Source organism: Acanthochromis polyacanthus, chromosome 12 (assembly GCF_021347895.1).
Source record: "Acanthochromis polyacanthus isolate Apoly-LR-REF ecotype Palm Island chromosome 12, KAUST_Apoly_ChrSc, whole genome shotgun sequence".
Lineage (NCBI taxonomy): Eukaryota > Metazoa > Chordata > Actinopteri > Pomacentridae > Acanthochromis > Acanthochromis polyacanthus.
Window position 1 is genome coordinate 38,385,836 of NC_067124.1, and position 18,785 is coordinate 38,404,620.

Consider the following 18,785-nt stretch of genomic DNA (forward strand, 5'->3'; position numbering starts at 1 on the left):
TCTACTTGTCTTCACTGCCATAAATCATAAAAAGCTGGTGGGTTTACATCAGGAGCATCAAACACGTGACGACTTTGTAAAGTGTAAAAATTCCAGAGAAGACATGAACCGCAGACTGTAAACTTGCAAAACTATGAATTTAAAATAATTTTTTGATCATAAAGTAAAACGCTAGATTGTTCCTTTGTCAATTTGTGCCTCATTTTTGTAAAATTTTGTCGTTTTTTGTTTTTTTTTGCCTGACTTTTGTCATTCGTCTCATGTTTTTGTCGTTTTGTTTCTCGTTTTCGTGTTTCCTTTTTGTCTTTCTTGTGTTTTGTCATATTTTTTTATCATTTTGGGTATTTCGTTTTTTGTTGTTTTTATCTCATTTTTGTCGTTTTGTATATATTTTTGTCTCACTTGTCCCTTTTTTGTCACTTTGTGCGTTTTTTTGTAGCATTTCGTCTTGTTTATTGTCATTTTTTGTCTGACTTTTGTCATTCGTCTCATGTTTTTGCCGTTTTTCTCGTTTTCGTGTTTCCTTTTTGTCTTGTGTTTTGTCATATTTTTATCATTTTGGGTGATGCGTTTTTTGCTGTTTTTTTAATCTCATTTTTGTCATTCTGTATATATTTTTTTGTCTCGCTTGTGTCGTTTGTCCGTTTTTTTGTCCCTTTGCGTCTGTTTTTTGTAGCATTTCGTCTTGTTTTTTGTCATTTTTTGGTCTGACTTTTGTCATTTTGATCATAAAGTAAAATACTACATCACTCATGATGACTAAATGCTGTGTTCAGGTAGTTCATGATGTTCTGTAAAAAGATAATGCCTTTAAATGTGAATGTTTTTGCCCTAAAACAAAGGAAAAATGGTTATTTATAGATTATTATGCTGTGATTTTACTGGTCCGATGAAAAGCGGAGTGAATGTGGCCCTTAAACTAGACAGAGTTTGACTAGTCTGCATGCTTTAAATATTTACATAGAAAGACGTTTCACCATGCTACACGATGCTAGAGAAGAAACGCTAAATAAACAGCACTCCGAGTTTAATTAATTGGCTTTGAGACGTGTGCAGCAGCTTTTTCAGAAGTTCTTCCCCTGGAGAAAGTACTTTTTTCTCCCCAGAAAACGTTTCTACGGCGACGTTCTCTCACCCTGAAGACACAAAAAGGTTCAGTCTGCCCTTACAGGACCTGACAGCTCCTGCTTTGGTGAAGGACTTCCTGCTGCATGTGACTAACAGAGCGCTGGGAGGAGGCGAACAAGGAGAAAGAAAACATCCGATCCTCCCACCTGATGTAGAGGTGAAAGGTGATGTCAGACTTGATCCGCAGTTTGTCGTTCTCGGCCGGCTCGAATATGCCGTCGTCCGCGCCGTCGCAGTGCTTGAGAAGCTCGTTGTACAGAAACCTGAGAGCAAAGGAGACGCAGAGTTGGACTTATAAATAATGACCTGCAGGGCTGAGGAGAGGAGGAGGTGGGCGGTATTTTTAGAGCGTCGATATCCATTCCTACCGAACAAATCCCCTCCTGGAGATGATTTCGGCGTGGCAGTCGTTAACCGTCTCCCCTTTAAGGCTCAGCTCCTCCCCTTTAACGCAGCGATTTCCTGACAGGAGGGGAGAAAAAGGAAACAACAAGGGACGCGTTCAATGTCAGAGAACATGACAATGGGTCTGCAGTGACCTACTTTGTGACAGCAACATGCCTCTGAGCACCGCAGAACCCGACATCGCAGAGAAAAGCGACGGCAGCGCAGTTTGTTTTTTTTCTCTTTCTGCCACACTGTCCTGATTTTACCGCCCCGCTTGTTTCAGAGGTTAGAAGGTGAAGCTCGTACCGGTTCCGAGGCTGACCACGGTCCCCAGGCCCTCGCCTCTCCTCATGACGATGGTGGCCAGGATCTTGCGGCCCAGAAGGCTGTGCTGGATGCGGGTGGTCAGGGAGTTGAACCGCTGGTGGCTCAGCATCGCTATCTGGTCGTGCAGAGTGCTGCCGCTCACCGGGAGCTGAAACGAGAGGAAAAAAGGGTTATTTATTCTTATGCAGACTAGATATTACTCATTCCTCCCTGATTATGTAACAGAACCAAAAACCACACATGCTTTCAGAGCCAAATCTTTAAAAAAAAAAAAGGTCTCTTGTCACATTTTTCTTCATTTCTAATATGAAGTCCTGCACCTCCACGGAAACGCTCACATTTCTTTTCCACAAAATATGGTCGATGTAATGCCGAAACAAGTGAAAACAAATCCAGATTTCCAGCATTTTTCAAAGCGCCCACAGGTGCTGCAGACATGGGAAAGAGGAAAACCTCTACAAAGCTACAGATGTTTACATTTTTACAGCCTCTATATTTAAAAAAAAAAACACTTTCAAGCCCGCCGACCAGTAAACATCACTAATAAGACATGATTTATCATCTAGAAACTGTAGAAATGGACGAAAACTTTTACTTTACATGAGGTTACAGTCATCTAAGTGTACATATTGACATGTTTGCTGTTACTTTGTCAGTGTAAGTGAGGTGATCAGCTGATTAACTAGATCACAGCTAATCAGAGGAGTGAATCCTGTTCCTTTTCTTCTTCCTCCAATCTCATCACGTTCCTGTTTGGATAAAACTCTTTTCGAGCTGCTGCATGTTCAAACATCCAGACAGAACACGTGAAATCGTGAAGAATCGGTACCTCGGCTGGGATGAGCTCCCCGGTTCGAGCCGCCCTCTCAGCTTCTCCAATCAGAACCCTCAGAGCAGCGTCTGCAGCTTCCTGCTTCCCCTGCTTCTTATTGGACGCGCAGACCGGAGGGAACCAGCGTCCGCCCAGCTTGGCCTGGTAGGTGAACCTGAGAGAGGCGATCAGAGGAGGGTTTGACTGTTTTTACCAAAAACCAACGACCTGTGGAAACTTTTAACACAATAAAAATACAGGAAAAGATCCAGCCGAGTGTTTTCAGTGACATTTAGAGCTTCAGAGAGGAAAAACAGACAAAATTAGAGCACAAATGTTCAAGTTATTATAAAAATTATACATGAAGAACATATTTTTTAGCTTGGAAAATCCAAACTGAATCTCCATGTAATCTCCTATCTCCATGTTAGGAGATACAGGAGAGTCAGTTTGGCATTGGGCGAATTGAATCGCGTTTCCCTCCCGGTACATTTTGGTACGACCAATCATAGCACGGGAGGCGGGAGTTAATGCTGCGTCATCTTCAGCGCCTGGATTACCCATAAAGATGATGCCGGAGGACGAGGAGGAGGGGGGCCAAAGCGAATCTTTTTGTGGTCTCTTGGCGTTTTGGATGGCGTTAGTCGTTGCCTCTTTTCACTTGACGTTTCCGACGATGAGGAGGCAGTGGATGGCTCGTTACTTTCGGCTTCTTGCCATTGTTCGTACAGAGGAAAATCCCGTTCCAAACGTGTGAGTAAATTTAAGCAACTTTTACACATACGCACCAACTTGGTTTGGCTCCGATTTAAAGTTATTCCTAACACCGCTAATCGTTAGGAAGGAGTCTTTTGTTGCGTAGCCTTTTCAAAAATAAGTGTTGTACTTGAGAGTACCCCATGTATTCACAGATTTTTGTGACAAAAACGGCAGTAATCATTCACCGCGACACTTTCTCGGCTGCATGCCGTTGTTGTTTGGACTACATGGACTTCAAGGTCGATTTGTTTGTGCGTCACATCCGTGTTACGCTGACTGGTTCTTTCTCGTTCAAGCTGCATTCGTTAGCCCCTCTTTTTTGAAATCGTCTCCTGTCATCACAATGCCAGACTGCCTTTATTTGTATTTATATTAATACATAAATAAAGCCAGTCTGGATTTTCCAGGCAACATATTTTTACTATGAACCTAGACAGCTGGACATTGCTTATCTGGTGTGTGTTTGCATATTGACTGTGTGTTTGCTGCTCATACGTACTTTGGTTCGTGCGGCGGTCCAGACTGTCCCACCAAGCGGATCTCGGCGGCGAAGCCTCGAGCTCTGGCGTACTCCAGGAGGCCCGACACGGCGTTGTTGTTCAGGTGGTTGATGAGGTCTCCGACTCCGGCCTCGTGGGCGGCTCGCAGCTCATCCGCAGTCAGAGGAGGCAACGAGGGGCAGGTTGTCCCCGAAGCGCCGCTGTCGCTGTCACTGGAGGAGCCCAGGGGCAACTGAGGCTGGAGGGGACGGAGAGGGGGCAAAAACATTGTTTAAAAAAAAAAAATACAACCCTGACGCCTTTCCTCCTGATGAGGGGTCGATCCATTAACGGTCTTTTTCCAATTGTTTTAAAAAAATACTGATAAATTGATTTTCCTGATCTGTTTACTGTTTTTGACCCATAATGTATTTAATTCACAGATTTCATTTTCCTCTTTATAGTCCTCTTGATCATCTTGGAAAGGTTTATTCTGAATAGGTTTTGGGCAATTTTCATAAATTTTCAACTACTTTGGAAAACTTCGGTCATTTCAGACACTTTTTTCAACCGTTTGCTACCATTTTTGTCATTTTTTACAATTATTTTCAACCGTTTGGGACGATTTTTCATCATTTTTGTTAATTTTTTGAACGTCTGGGACCATTTTCGTCATTTTTAACAATATTTTTCAACCTTTTGGGACCAATTTGTATCATTTCTGACAATTCTTTCAACCTTTCGGGCCATTTCTCGTCATTTTCAACTATTTTTTTTCTACCATTTTTTGTCATTTTTGACAATTGTTTTTAACCGTTTGTGACCATTTTTCATAATTTCTTTAATTTTTTTGAACTTTTGGCACCATTTTCGTCATTTCTGACCATTTTTTGACCATTTGGGAGAATTTTTTGTCGTTTTTTTTTCAAATGTCTTGGATCCATTTTTGTCAAATTTGAAGTCACTTTGAATGTGAATATTTCCATTTTACCAGTCACTACAAACTTTTGCCCTCTTCTCTGCTCATCATCAGCAGAAAGATGTTTCTCCATGCTGAATGGATCTCCAACAACTCTCTCCTCTGTTCATTGTTTCTGAGCCATGCTGACTATTTATTGTAGCTTTGGTTTTCCTCTCATGATCATTTTAGAGGAGTTAAAGTCATTCTGAACACGTTTGGGGTTATTTTGGGTATAATTTTCAATCGTTTTAGGCAGGTGTACGCCCTCCTGGACACATTTTTTTCTACTGTTTTTGACAAGTTTCTGTCAATTTGGACACATTCTGAGTCACTCTGAATGCAGTAACACAATAAAATAACCCAAAACACACATAGATACTAAGCTACTAAATGCAGGTCTGATCCAAACTCCTCTCTCCGTCTTTAGTCGCTCTGTGGTCTCAAAAATTTCTCTCAACAAACACAAACCAGGAAATTAGCATCTCTCACGTTGGCTAATGCTAACGGCTAGCAGCTAGGTTAGAAGATTACCTGAAACAGAGTCTGGGAAAGAATAATTAATAATGCTTTAAGATCTGGGCTTTCATGGGAAATAAAAGTGCCAGAAGATAAAGAAAATAGAGAAGGACTGGAGATGTAACTGCAGCAGAGCGTACTGATTTAATCACCCCTACTTTTGTTCACATGTTCAGTTATATTCACACCTGTTAATGAAGAATTCTAGTTATGAATGTTTAGGAATTCTCTGTGATCGTGTGCGGTTAAAACGTTACACAAAATGTACAATTAGTTATCGGGCTTTCTGGATCACATAAATTGACATCGACCCCAAAAACCCGCGCATCGGTCGCCCGAACAGCTCGAGTTCTTTTCCGTTTCTGACTCCACACCTTGTTGAGCTGCAGCCTCCCGTCAGCCATCAGCTCCTTGACGGCCTCCTCTGCTGCCAGCTGGCGAGCTGCCTTCTTACTCGGAGCCGAAGCTTCTGCAAACAGGTTTTCTCCCACCTTCACCCTGTACATGAACCTGGCCAGAGGGGGCGACAGAGAGACAGAATCGGTCAGAAAATTGACACAAAAAGCCACGTTAACGTACAAGCAGCTTCTCTGGAGAGCTACAAGAAGAAAACACGAGTCTGTATCGTATATCCAAGCTGCCCAGAGGGACGGACTGAACAGAAAGAAGTAAAGAGTGCATCAACAGAGATGGCATTGTGCCTTTGTCAGATGACTACAGCACATGGACAGAAATAGCAGCTCCTCTGAGGCAGGAAGAGGAGCTGAATCTACGAACACGAAGGCCAGATTCAGATGGGGGTTAAGATCCGGTACCTCGGGTCGTGTGGCGGTCCTGCCTGCCCGGTGATGATGAACTCGATGGGGTTCCCGCTGCGCTGGCTGTACTCCATCAGGACAGACACCGGGTTCTTCCCACCGGGTAGAGATCGGGACAGAGGCTGGCGAGGTCCATCCGCCATCCCTTCAACGCCGCTGTTATCGACGGCGCCCTGGTGGAGAAAGGAGACGGAAACATTTAACTTAACAGGGTCTTAAAACTAGATAACTATCCCTAAAACTGTTTTAGCTCCAACAGGGCTCCAGATTCTGATCATTAGGCGGGTTTAGCAACTCTCTAGCTAAGCTCCAGACTAACTTTTCCAATTTAAAGCTGTTCATGTACGTCCGGCCGAACTAATAATATTCAATCAGACATCTCTCTAGGGCTGGCCCGAGTAGTGGTTTCTGGTCTCCGGATATTGGGGCCCTATTAAAGACGAATATCCGAATATTCGTTCCGCCCCGTAACGTCCGCCTGGAGGGAAGGTTGGCGGCGGCGATGTGGTGGAGACGGCCCGAATATTCGGATCCGTTCGTCTGGTCTCCTGGACGCAAATTTTGCACACTGCCTTCGTTTTGTCTTCAGTTACACTGAAGAATTCCCAAACAGCGGAGGTCTTCAGCGTCTTGTCTTTATGCAACAAAGTGAAGCGTGACGTCAGAGTCGGCAGCCACCTGGCCATTAGGGTGGTGGTAAGAAACAGGAATGGAGGAGCCGAGATGAGCAGAACACGGCGAGATGAGCCAAAGTGGGCTGAAGGCGAAGGGAAGAGACGAGCGCCGAATATTCTTATTTTTGTCTCGGGGGGAGGAGGGGGTGATCACATGTTCCGAATATCCAAATATTTGGAGACCAAAATTAATATCCAGATACGAATATTCAGATATTTGGGTCCAGCCCTACTTAAAACTAGATAATTATCCCTAAAACAGTTTTAGCTCCAACAGGGCTCCAGATTCTGATCATTAGGCGGGTTTAGCAACTCTCTAGCTAAGCTCCAGACTAACTTTTCCAATTTAAAGCTACTCATGTGCGTCTGGACATCTCTCTTGGATTTAAAAAAACTCAAACGTTCATGTTTACAGATGAAATGAAGAACTTACACTGGTATCTGGAAGTAAATCTGCCGTTTGGTCCACGCTGGCAGTGTTCTCCTCGTTGGCCGACCCTCCCTGCATCTCCCCGTTGAGGATGCGGAGCGTCGCAGCGGCCGCATCCTTCTTCGCCACCTTCTTGCTGGAAGCTTCCGCGATGGGAAACAGCCTGTTGTTGAGCATCACCTGCATACGGAATCTGGCAAAAACAGACCGAGGAGAGACGATAACACGTCAGTAAATGATTAATTAAAGAACTAGAAGACGACTCGTTCTTCTGTTCTGGGTTCACTCACTTACTGATCCCAGATGCTTTACAGAGAGCAACAAATATGTACATGGAAAACAAAAAAAATGATGTTTATCATGGAATTTAAACATCAGACATGTCTTCTATCTACTAATAGCAATGGCTAGTGTATTATATAACAAGAAAGGTTTATTTTGAAAAGACAAACGGAAAAACTTCGTCATTTCAGACACTTTTTTCATCCGTTTGAGACCATTTTTCATCATTTTTGACAATTTCTTCAGATGCTTTGGTGACGTTTTTGTCATTCAAGTCAAATTTTAATTCATTTTTGAAAGTGAATATTTTCATTTTTCCAGCGTGTACAGACTTTTCCTCTCTACTCTGCTTATCATCAGTAGAACGATGTTTCTCCATGCTGAATGGATCTCCAACAACTCTCTCCTCTGTTCTGTTTGTGAGCCACGCTGCTTTTATTTTATTCATCCAGCAGCTTTGGTTTTCCTCTCATGATCATTTTGTGTCATTCTGAACGGGGCTGGGGTCATTTTGGTCAATCTCTCAATCATTTTAGGTAAATTTATGTCTTTTTGGACACTTCTTTCTACTGTTTTGGAAAAGTTTTTGTCAGTTTGGACACATTTTGAGTCACTTTGAATGGGAATTTTTGTCACGTGAATTTTGCTCTCGGCTGAATCCATCATGACTTCTCAGTTGCAACAAGGACTCCAGAATTTTTTTATTTTTTTTACAGATTTTGTTTAGTGTAAGCAGTTTACAGTACGTTTTATTTTCCTCTTAATGTTTTTAGTTTGGATCCTACACTCGTCTCCTCTCTGTTCTGTATAAACACAGCCTGCAGTTCAGCCTAAAAGTTTTTGAATTTTTGTCACCTGACTGCTGGTCACACACGAGTCACCAATGGCTTCTTGGTTGTGCCGTGGGACACAGAATTTTTTAGATTTTACAGGATTAAGTTAAGGCAAATGGGTTATTTTTGACGATTTTTTAAAAATGAGACAGGCAGAATGTGATTAGGGTGAAATTTGAAGCTTGGATTTGGTTTATTTCCCTACATCTCAAAGCTGCCAGTGTCACATTTTCTTCCGTTTTTACGATTTCTAGCTGATAAAGGGTGTATTTTCAAGTCAAAGTCAACTTTACTGTCAATTCTGCCATATGTACAGGACACGGACAAGATGGAATTAATCTCAGACTCTGGTGCAAACATGAAGAAAAACAAAGACGACGCTACGAAACAAGACAGTAAGAGAGAAGCATGTTTCAAAGATAACAGGTCTTTTTAAGCTGCTGGCAGAGGGTTAAAGAAGAGACGCTGTGGCTGTAAAAGTAAAGAGCTGTGACTTGATGAGTGCAAGCGACACGATGACACGACATTTAAAACAGCTCGGTCGATACACGGCCCGCTAAGCAGAGTAAATACTGACCCTGGTGCAGCGCTAACTAAAGCAACAATTACCTCTTGCATCAATCAGAAGCTGACAGAGCGGCTCGTGTCACTAACCTCGGGTCGTGGGAGGGTCCCGATTGGTCGAGGAGCAGGAACTCGCAGTTCTGGCCCAGATACTGGGCGTACTCCATGAGGCCGCTGACCGGGTTCTTCAGCCTCACCTCCTGCAGTTTGGCCCACAGGTTCTGAGGCGGCGGGGCGGCCAGCGACACGGCGACCGTTCCCACGGCGTTGGCCTGCTCCGCCGCCAGCTTCTCGGCGTCGGTCTCCCTGCGGATGGCGTTGAGGAATTCTGGGATGTCGTCGGTGGCCCACTGCCCCTCGTTGGGCTCCTCGTCTTTACACGAGGGAAAAGACGGCTGCTGGAGGGAGGAACGGGGAAGCATGAAGTAACGGCAGCATTAGCACACATTTAAGTGGGTAATTAGTGCTTCCAGGCGACACAGTTAATTTGTCTGACCATTTCATTTATTGAATTTTACCCATCTGTCAACAGAAAATATATATTAGATGTCTCTGCCAGTGTTACACCACATGAGAAAGCTTCCAAAGTAATTTATCCCGCTTTTCTGCCAAATAAATTTTATCTTAGATGCAGAATCGTGTTTTCTACACGTCACAATATCCGTTTGTCAATAAGAAAACTGTATACTGAACTTTAATTTCATTTAGTATCCTATAGATTTTAAAATTAGAATCGTTTTATATGCATTTTACATACTAACCTCTATTGTTAATGTTACTAACCTGCCTTTCTGTTATTTTATGTTGTATGTAAGCTGCTGAACACTTAAATTTCCCCCAGGATTAATAAAGTATCTATCTATTTAAAGACGATCAAAGGCAACCGACAGATCACGAAGAAGCTCACTTCCTAAAATGTCAAACTGTTCTTTTAATCCATGTATAAAACTGGACGTAATATTTTGACACACAAACATCGTTGGCATCCCCGGAAGTTTCCAGAGTTTCCATTTTAGTTATGTTTTAGAATTTTGTTCTTTGCCTCTACGTTCCTCTATTCCGTCATATTCCCAGGCTACGTAGAGGGAATATTTTAACCCTCTGAACCCCAAAGCTGCCACTCATCTTTGGGAAAAAAAAAAGCCAAAACTAGAGCATTTATCAAAACAAGGAACTGTAGAAAGTCCTTGAACTGTGTGATTTTTGGTTTCGTTTGGAAAAACAACCTAAATTTTTAAATCTTTCCAAATCCGTGGATCCAGACTTTAAGCTGCATCACTGCCAAAATCTCATCACTTGGTCCTCATGACATTTCTGAGCTTCCCTGAAAATTTCATCCAAATTTATTGGTCCGTTTTTGACTAATGTTGCTAACAGACAGACAAACGGACAGACAAATCATCACATAACTCCGCCACGTTCCTTGGCGGAGTAAAATCGTACAAATCAGAAAGCTGAAGCTTCACGTACCGCTTCACCGTGACTCTGCTCCGCCATCCAGGCCCCCAGCAGAGGGATGGACTCCAGGCCTGGGACCGCTGCTGGAGGCGACCCTGCTGCGCTCTCGTCTCTGCCGGGCTCCTCGTCCATCTTCTCGCCCAGGGCCGAGGCGCTCTGAGCGGCTTTGAGGCTCCTCTGCATCCTCTCCCGGCGGCGGTTTGAGAGCTCCCACGTGGGAGGGGTGACTTCTCCATTCTTGGTGATCTCGCCCTGCTTCTCCAGGGCGTACAGGGTGGGATTGACCTGCTTGGCGTTCCGCAGACCCAGGTTCTTTGCGATGACGAGGGCCGTCGCCTCCCCTGAATCCAGCAGGTATTTCAGGATGCTCTCCTTCTGGTCCGTCATCATAGCAGCTTTGAGCTCCTGGTCGGGGGAGCTGGGAGTGCTGGGAATCTCGTGGTGCCGACCTTCTGCTGGTGTCTTGGGTTCCTCAGAGGCGTCCGACTCTGAAGAGGAGCTGAAGGAAACGCTGGATTCTGTATCCGAATCCTCTTCTCTGGATTGAACGCTGTTTTCTGCTTCCGGCTCGACTTCAGCTTTGAGAGGCGTCTCGAAAGTGACGCGTAGATTTGAAGGCCTGAAGTCCGGTTCTTCTTCGCTTCTGAGAGGTTTTCTGAACAGAGTCCACTCCGGAGGGGTGACTCCTCGCTTGGAGGCTTTCTCCAAGCGCTCCAAAGAGTACAGAGCCTTGTTGACTACCGTCTTGGGCAGGTGCAGCTTCCTGGCCAACACTTTGGCGGAGACGCTCTCGGTTGGCTTCAGCGCCCTGTGAACCTGCTCCTGTATGGCCGGGGTCAGAGTGATGCTCTCTTTGGTAAAACTGGAAGAGTGTCTGTCGAACCTGCCGCCTCTGCCGTCTCGATGAAGAGACAAACCCTGAAGATCGTCACACAGCTGGTCGGCCCATTGCCTGCTAGCGTACTGACTGCGGTTTGGACCGTACTGCTGGTTCTGATTCAGGTGTCGAGGCCCTCTGGAGGCTCCTGTGTAGCTCTGGTCTTGGTTGTAGCCTCCTCTACCTCTACCGGAGCTGCTGCTGCTGCCTGGATACCTGCCGTACCCTGACTGGGGCTGGTATGGAGAACTCGGAGGCCAGCCTGGCACCGACGACCCTCCACCTTCTCCTCCTCGAGCTCCGCTTCTAAACTGCGGCGCCTCAGAAGTATGTCCTCTGAGGAACTCCGCCTGCTTGTAAAGGAAGGAATTGGGCGTTTGTGGTGGATTCTGGTTGTGTGCGCCCACAGATTTAGGGAAGCCTTTAAGGAGGGCCGGGGGAGCAGAGGGGCTGATAGACGGGGGCTGTGAGGGCGCTACAGGGTGGGGAGGACCGCTGTAGTAACCTGGATGTGGGATCTGCTGCGGGCCGGCTCTGGGGAAGCGTGGGGCCGGGCCAGGGCTGTAGTAGCCCTCCTTGGCCTGTAAATGAGGCGGCGGGTGTCGGTAGTAGTGTTCTCGGGGAGGCCCTCCTCTACCTCTGCTCATAGCGCAGGGGTTGAGCGCGAAGGGGGCCGGGGCAGCCGGCGGTGCAGCTTCGGCGTTAGCGGACGTCCTCGGGCAGCAACAGAACAGCCGGACGGAAAGTCAACCGACCGGTTTTCACACTGAAGAGCGCCTGAAACACAAAGAGAGGGCAAAGTCAGCAGGGCAGTCAATCTGTCGACCATCATACAGGTCAGCCAACTAATCGAAATGATAAAAGTTTCCTGTTTTGACAAACTGCACGTTATTGTAGATTGTATCATGGTTAGACATGCAAAGATAAAGTGTACATTTCAACCCTCAAAACCCCCAAAAACGGCAGTTTTACAAAAGCCCTTGAACTCACACCACCGTTCAAAAGTTTGGGGTTACTTAGAAATGTCCTTATGTTTGAAAGAAAAGCAGTATTTTTTTCAATGTAGATCACATTAAACGAATGATAAATCCAGTGTAGACATAGTTAATGTGGTAAATGATTATTCTAGCTGGAAACAGCTGATTTTTAATGGAATATCTCCATAGGGGTACAGAGGAACATTTCCAGCAACCATCACTCCTGTGTTCTAATGCTACATTGTGTTAGCTAATGGTGCTGAAAGGCTCATTGATGATTAGAAAACCTTTGTGCAGTTATGCTAGCACATGGATAAAAGTGGGAGTTGGGTGGCCCCAAACTTCTGAACAGCAGTATACTCTTAGAACTCTACAAAAGTGGCGGGTACTCCAAAAATCTAACAAAAAAGTTTCTACTAAACCTCATGGTAAAGTGAAAAAGTTGGTTCTGTATTTTGAACAGTGCAACGTGGAAATGGCAACTATTTTACAGCACGGAGCAACTAAAGCAACTCTTTTCCCCCTAACTGTTTAATTGTTCTCTGAAATCGAATTTTCTAAAAACACAGCTGAATGCATTAAGTTTATTTAGACAATATCATGTAGTAAAATTAGGATTTAGGTTAGGTTTAGTTGCACCTTGAAGAGACAGCTCGTTAACATGTCATCTGAATGAGCCACATTCCAGTCAGTATTTCATACATGATAAATCGTTTGACAAGAGAAATAGAAAAATATGTCAATAAAAACTGTTTTATGGGGAGCTCAGCTGTGTCAAAATGCATTTTATTTGAGCACAGAGAGCAGGAGAGAAGCTAACAGGACCTTGCTGTGGTTCGACATCCAAACTCTGCTCGACGCAGAAAGCAAATAAGATAATTCTGGGAGCTTTCTATCTTTGGAAGTTTTTACATTTGACCAAACTGGACTCTGCTGCTGTGACTGTTTTCTAAAACTGCACCTGACCGACGCCTGGAGCCAAAAACAACCGACGTCACGACTCCACATTTACAGGGTGACGCTGGAGAAAAACATTTGTTATCACGAACGCAAGCGAAGCAGCTCCACGGCAGAAAATTAATAAATAGAGATGAATAACGGCGACAAAATTGAGCGGTGGAAAAACGAGCAGCAGCTGGGAGTTGGGGGAGAAAATGTCATTCCAGTCAATAGCACAAGTTCAGGCCCTGCTGGCAGCCGTCCAAACTCCTCAAGTGTCCTTGGATGAGTCCGTGAATCAACACCGGCTGCAAGGACACCGTCTCCAGCATCACCCAACACTGCCGCTTCCCAGAAACGCAGCAGATGATGCAGTTATCCAGCAACTTTGCTGTCGTTGTTGTGCATCTTCGGACGATCACCCGGCCGGGTCTACAAGGATACTGCGGGGTGACACCATATCTCCTCCAGTCAGACGGAAACTTAATCCGGGGGTGAAAGGAAGTCGATTAATAATTCAGACCTTCTTGCGACTATTCTGTATTATTTCTGGCCTTATTGCTGGATCTGGGTGCACGGCAGAGGGGGAAACTGAGACAATAATGCAGACGGAGGGGTAATTTCAAGGACGTGAGGCTGCAAAAAGGGCCGTCGGTGCATAAAAACCCCACAGAAAGGAGCCAACAGTGCAGCTTCAACGTCATTTCCTTCTCCTGATGCAAAACAATGCAGAAAAATATTAACTTTTTTGGACTTGCACGCTCCAGCATATCATGGCAGAAACAAACATCGATCGCGGCTCAAGTGTCATATCTGACAACACTCAATAATGTCTGTATCAGTGAGACCGACAACAAGGAGACACCCAATACTGAGTCAGGATTCAGCGTCACGTAGAGCCGAGCCGGTCCGAGCAGCTAACGGAGAGTTCGTCACGTTAATCGGGTCCGACGGGGCCGGCAGCCCGGCGGCGAAACGGGGCCGCAGTCGACTCATCTCGACCCCGACGCCGGGCAACGTCTGACAGCCAGAACAACAACTCTGTGCTTTTCAGAGTCCACTGCCGTCGCTGCTCGTTTTCCTTTTCCGCCGCGGGTCTGAGCAGCTGCAGCGACGAGACAAACTCATCTGACAAGCTGATGATTCAACGACTTAATGCCGTCCTGTTGGGGGGGAAAAGACGACACGCGCTTCATCAAAGGCAATCGGAAAACACCAAAAAAAGTGCCTGAATCATAAACAAGCTCACAACTCACGATTATTTCCACTGTCAGCTCATCTGTCGACTGCTTTCCCAATTAACCAATTAGCTGTTTGGGCAATAAAATGTCAGAAAATGTTGAAAAATGATGATCAATGTTTTCCAAAGACCGTGATGACGTCCTAAAATGTCCAAAATATTCAGCTTAGAGCCAAAGATGAGGAGAGAAATGAGATAATATTCACATTTAAGAAGCTGCAAACACAGAATTTAGGTTATTTTTACTTAAACCAACCAATAAATTATCAAGATAGCTGGTAATTAATTGAACTTTTGACAAATAATCAATTAGTTGTTGCAGCTTTGGACGAGAATGAAGGAAGACGCCAAACAAGACAGTGGATAAGAAAAAGCTCGACTTTAAATCACGATTCTTGACCAGAATTATAATTCTGGCTTCCCAAAATGAACATTATGACGTCCTGAAATGTCTTGTTTTGTTCACGACCCTAAAATACTGAGCTTAGTGACAAAGACGAGGAAAGAAGCAAGAAAATATTCACATTTACCAAGCTGCAATCACACAACTTGTACCATTTGTATTCAAACCAAGTAATCAATTGTCAAAATAGCTGGTGATTAATTGAACTCTTGACAAATAATCAATTAGTTGTTGCAGCTTTGGACGAGAATGAAGGAAGACGCCAAACAAGACAGTGGATAAGAAAAAGCTCGACTTTAAATCACGATTCTTGATCAGAATTATAATTCTGGCTTCCCAAAATGAACATTATGACGTCCTGAAATGTCTTGTTTTGTCCACGACCCAATAAAATCGAGCTTAGCGTCAAAGACGAGGAAAGAAAGGATAAAATATTCACATTTAAGAAGCTGCAAACAGAATTTACACTATTTTTCTTTTAAATATGACTCAGACTGATGTATCGATTTTAAAATTAGTTTGAATAGTTGACAGATAATCAATAGCTTGATGAAAAGATGGTATAAGTCTAAGTTAAATGTTAAATAATTAAAGGAAAATGCATTACTTTCAATCCCAATGACTGGTTGCTTTCTAGGACTGAATATTAATCATTGTCAGCAGCAAAACTGATGTCCAAAAACGTCTTGTTTTATCCAAAATAGTCGCATTAAAGAAGCTACAGTCACAGAATTTCGGCTATTTTTCTTTTAAAAATGACTCAAACCTATTATGTGCTTATCAAAACAGTTGGTGAGATCATTCTTATATCATTTATTTATTATTATTCTTTGTGAGATAAATTTATTTATTTGCTTGTTTTTCATCATTTACATTAAAGTTACAGGCTAAAAAAAATAAGAAAGAGTCCGGCTAGATCCAAATTAAACCTATTTATCTCCATTTTGTTGTGTCCATCCATCCATCCATCCTCTATACACCGCTTTATCCTCATCAGGGTCACGGGGGGTGCTGGAGCCCATCCCAGCTGACTCGGGTGAAGGCAGGGGACACCCTGGACAGGTCGCCAGTCTGTCACAGGGCTACATATACAGACACACAATCACACTCGCATTCACACCTACGGACAATTTAGAGTAACCAATTAACCTCAGCATGTTTTTGGACTGTGGGAGGAAGCCGGAGTACCCGGAGAAAACCCACGCATGCACAGGGAGAACATGCAAACTCCATGCAGAAAGACCCCAGGCCCACCCCGGGAGTCGAACCAGGGATCTTCTTGCTGCAAGGCGAAAGTGCTAACCACTACGCCCATTTTGTTGTGTCTTTTGTGTTAATTCTGCACAATAAATACATATATTATATCTTTTATATGTAATTTTAGAAGGGATATCCCAATGTGAAGTTATCAAATTAACTCAAGCACTTCAGGCTACGACATAACCTACTGCTTTATACTAAAAAGAAAACGTCTTGCTCGGTTTTATGACTTCTTGGAGACTTTCTTTAACTTCGTTTTAACTTTATTTAAAAGACAGAGCTTGTTGAATCCACATGTGCGCAGAAAAACAAGCGGGAACGGGAGAGAAACGGGGGAAAAAAGGAAGATCTGGTTACAACATCAGCTGATTGTGCAAATGAGCAGCACAAAGCAAAGTCAGACTTGAAAGCCATTCAAAGCAAACAACTACTTTAGATCTTTGCCATGCGAGAAAGGCTCAAAACTGTTTTAAAATATATTTATTATTAAAGTTCTAAGCGGACATGCTCTCCTACAAATGCTCCCCAATCATTTTGGATTAAATCCATCCTTCCCAAATAAACTTTTTCAAGCTTTCACCTTTAAATTCCTGCATTTTTCAAACACACAATCACATTTAAATCTACACAAGCCGTGTCAGTTCTCTCCATGAAACCAGGAACATGCGTCACAACATTTCCAGGTAACACAAGGCCCGGACGATGCGTTTTTTTCTCACCTACAGAGGTTCAAATGAATGAAAAAAAGCGACGAAAAACAACAGCTTCCTGATATTTAGATGAACCAGAAAAGCAGCAGCAACAGATTTCCAGACAAAAGCCAGAGAGAGAGACGTTAAACTGTGTAAAGGCTGAATGGGCTAAAGGAGAGACGTGTTCTCCAGGTGTTTGTGGCTCTTCCGTCTGCAGCTTCCTCAATAAAAAAACGCAGCTGATTTCTGTCCTTTATACCCGCCGGACGCTCTGAACTATTACACAAACCAGACGGAGGGAAAACCCACAGCTAGCAGGGAAAGGGAAACATGTCTGAACACAGTGGGAGTAAGTTTCACTTTCATTTCTGCAGAAAAGGTAAGTTTCCGTTGCGCCTCCTGAGGCCGGCAGTGGAGCAAAACCGCTTAATTGAGTGTTTTAAAGTGGAGCTGCTCTTGTTTGCGTGGCTCATTTTCCACATAAGATCAGATTAGATTATCACATGAACAGAAAACAGGACAAAGCGTAATAAAAAAACAAAACAAGAAAACTACACCTAAAGGCAAGTTTTTGGAGGTTTAAAACTAAAAACATGAAGTGGAGAGGGCTAAAAATGACTAAACAAGCACATTTTAAGGTTAGTTCACACAAAATATACTTTTCTGAATGTGTTTTTGCCAAGTTTAAGGACATAACACTGATTGCTTTTTTCACTTATTCTTTGTATTGCACTTTTTGAAGCTGCATACTAAATACAAATTTGCACCAAATTTGCAAAAACCAGTTTATAAAAGTATTTGCCGAGTGAGAAAAGTGGAGCTGCTCATGTTTGTGTGGCTCATTTTCAACATTCAGATCTGATTAGATTCTCACATGAACATAAAACAGAATAAAGTGTAATAAAAAACAAGAAAAATACACCTAAAGGGAAGTTTTTGGAGGTTTAAAACTAAAAACATGAAGTGAAAAAAGTAAAAACGCATACATCCATTTAACTACGTAAATGCAGTTGGCTTGAATGTTTAAGGGAAATAAAATATCTAAACATTGATTTCTAGTTAAAATTTCAATTGATTCCAGTTAATTGAACCGTGTGTAACTACAATCAGGTTCATTTATATTGTGTATTACTATAACTTTTAAAATGAATTTTTTACCTTTTGAATATTACCAGGGCTGGACCCGAATATCCGAATATTCGGAAATTAAGACATAAGCGGTATCCGGATATTAATTTTGGTGTCCGAATATTCTCCCCCACTGTTTGGGAATTCTTCAGTTTAACTAAAGACAAAACTAAGGCAAAATTTTGGACCCGGGAGACCAGACGAACGGATCCGAACATTCAGGCCGTCTCCGCCACAAGCTGCCGTCTTCGTCTTTAATAGGGCCTGAATATTCGGAGGCCAGAAACCACTATTCGGACCAGCCCTAAATATTACAGAATCAATTTTGTGGAGCTCTCTGGCCACGGGTTTCCACTAGGGCTGGACCCAAATATCCCAAATATCTGTTCGCTACAGCACTATCCGGATATTAATTTGGTATCCGAATATTCCCGCGCAAGACAAGATGCTGAAGACCTCTGCTGTTTGGGAATTCTTCAGTTTACCTAAAGAGTAAACGAGGGCAAAATGTGGACCCGGGACACCAGATGAACGGATCCGACTATTCGGGCCGTCTCTGCTGCGGCGCCACCGCACGAACCACACGAACGGATCCGGACGATACGGGGCGGAACGAATATCCGGATATTCGTCTTTAATAGGACCCGAATATTCGGAGGCCAGAAACCACTATTGGGGCCAGCCCTAGTTTCCACACACACTTAAAATTTTTCCTTTTACTTGTAGTTCAGGTTTGATCTTATGAAAAGGAGGGATTTGTGAAGGAAAAACTGTAAGTTTCTTACCAACAAACAGAAGGTCACCCCTTGACCCAAATTAAAGACGCACAGAAACACACCAGC

General features: G+C 43.6%; 1 protein-coding gene across 3 annotated transcripts in view; it reads right to left on the reverse strand.

The window, feature by feature from the left end:
• adar (adenosine deaminase RNA specific) overlaps window positions 1-18,785 on the reverse strand; it is a 31,521-nt gene that overhangs the window by 7,548 nt on the left and 5,188 nt on the right. For 2 of the 3 annotated variants that reach the window (XM_022199473.2, XM_051956824.1), the window contains exons 2-11: window positions 10,440-12,081; window positions 9,060-9,367; window positions 7,294-7,483; window positions 6,184-6,359; window positions 5,743-5,878; window positions 3,912-4,150; window positions 2,672-2,828; window positions 1,822-1,990; window positions 1,497-1,590; window positions 1,275-1,391 (exon numbers count right to left, since the gene is read on the reverse strand). In XM_022199473.2, the coding sequence (XP_022055165.2) occupies window positions 1,275-1,391; window positions 1,497-1,590; window positions 1,822-1,990; window positions 2,672-2,828; window positions 3,912-4,150; window positions 5,743-5,878; window positions 6,184-6,359; window positions 7,294-7,483; window positions 9,060-9,367; window positions 10,440-11,951 (3,098 nt within the window). In that variant the 5' untranslated portion in view covers window positions 11,952-12,081. The remainder of the gene's footprint in view (window positions 1-1,274; window positions 1,392-1,496; window positions 1,591-1,821; window positions 1,991-2,671; window positions 2,829-3,911; window positions 4,151-5,742; window positions 5,879-6,183; window positions 6,360-7,293; window positions 7,484-9,059; window positions 9,368-10,439; window positions 12,082-18,785) is intronic. The other variant, XM_022199474.2, reaches the window with a different exon arrangement.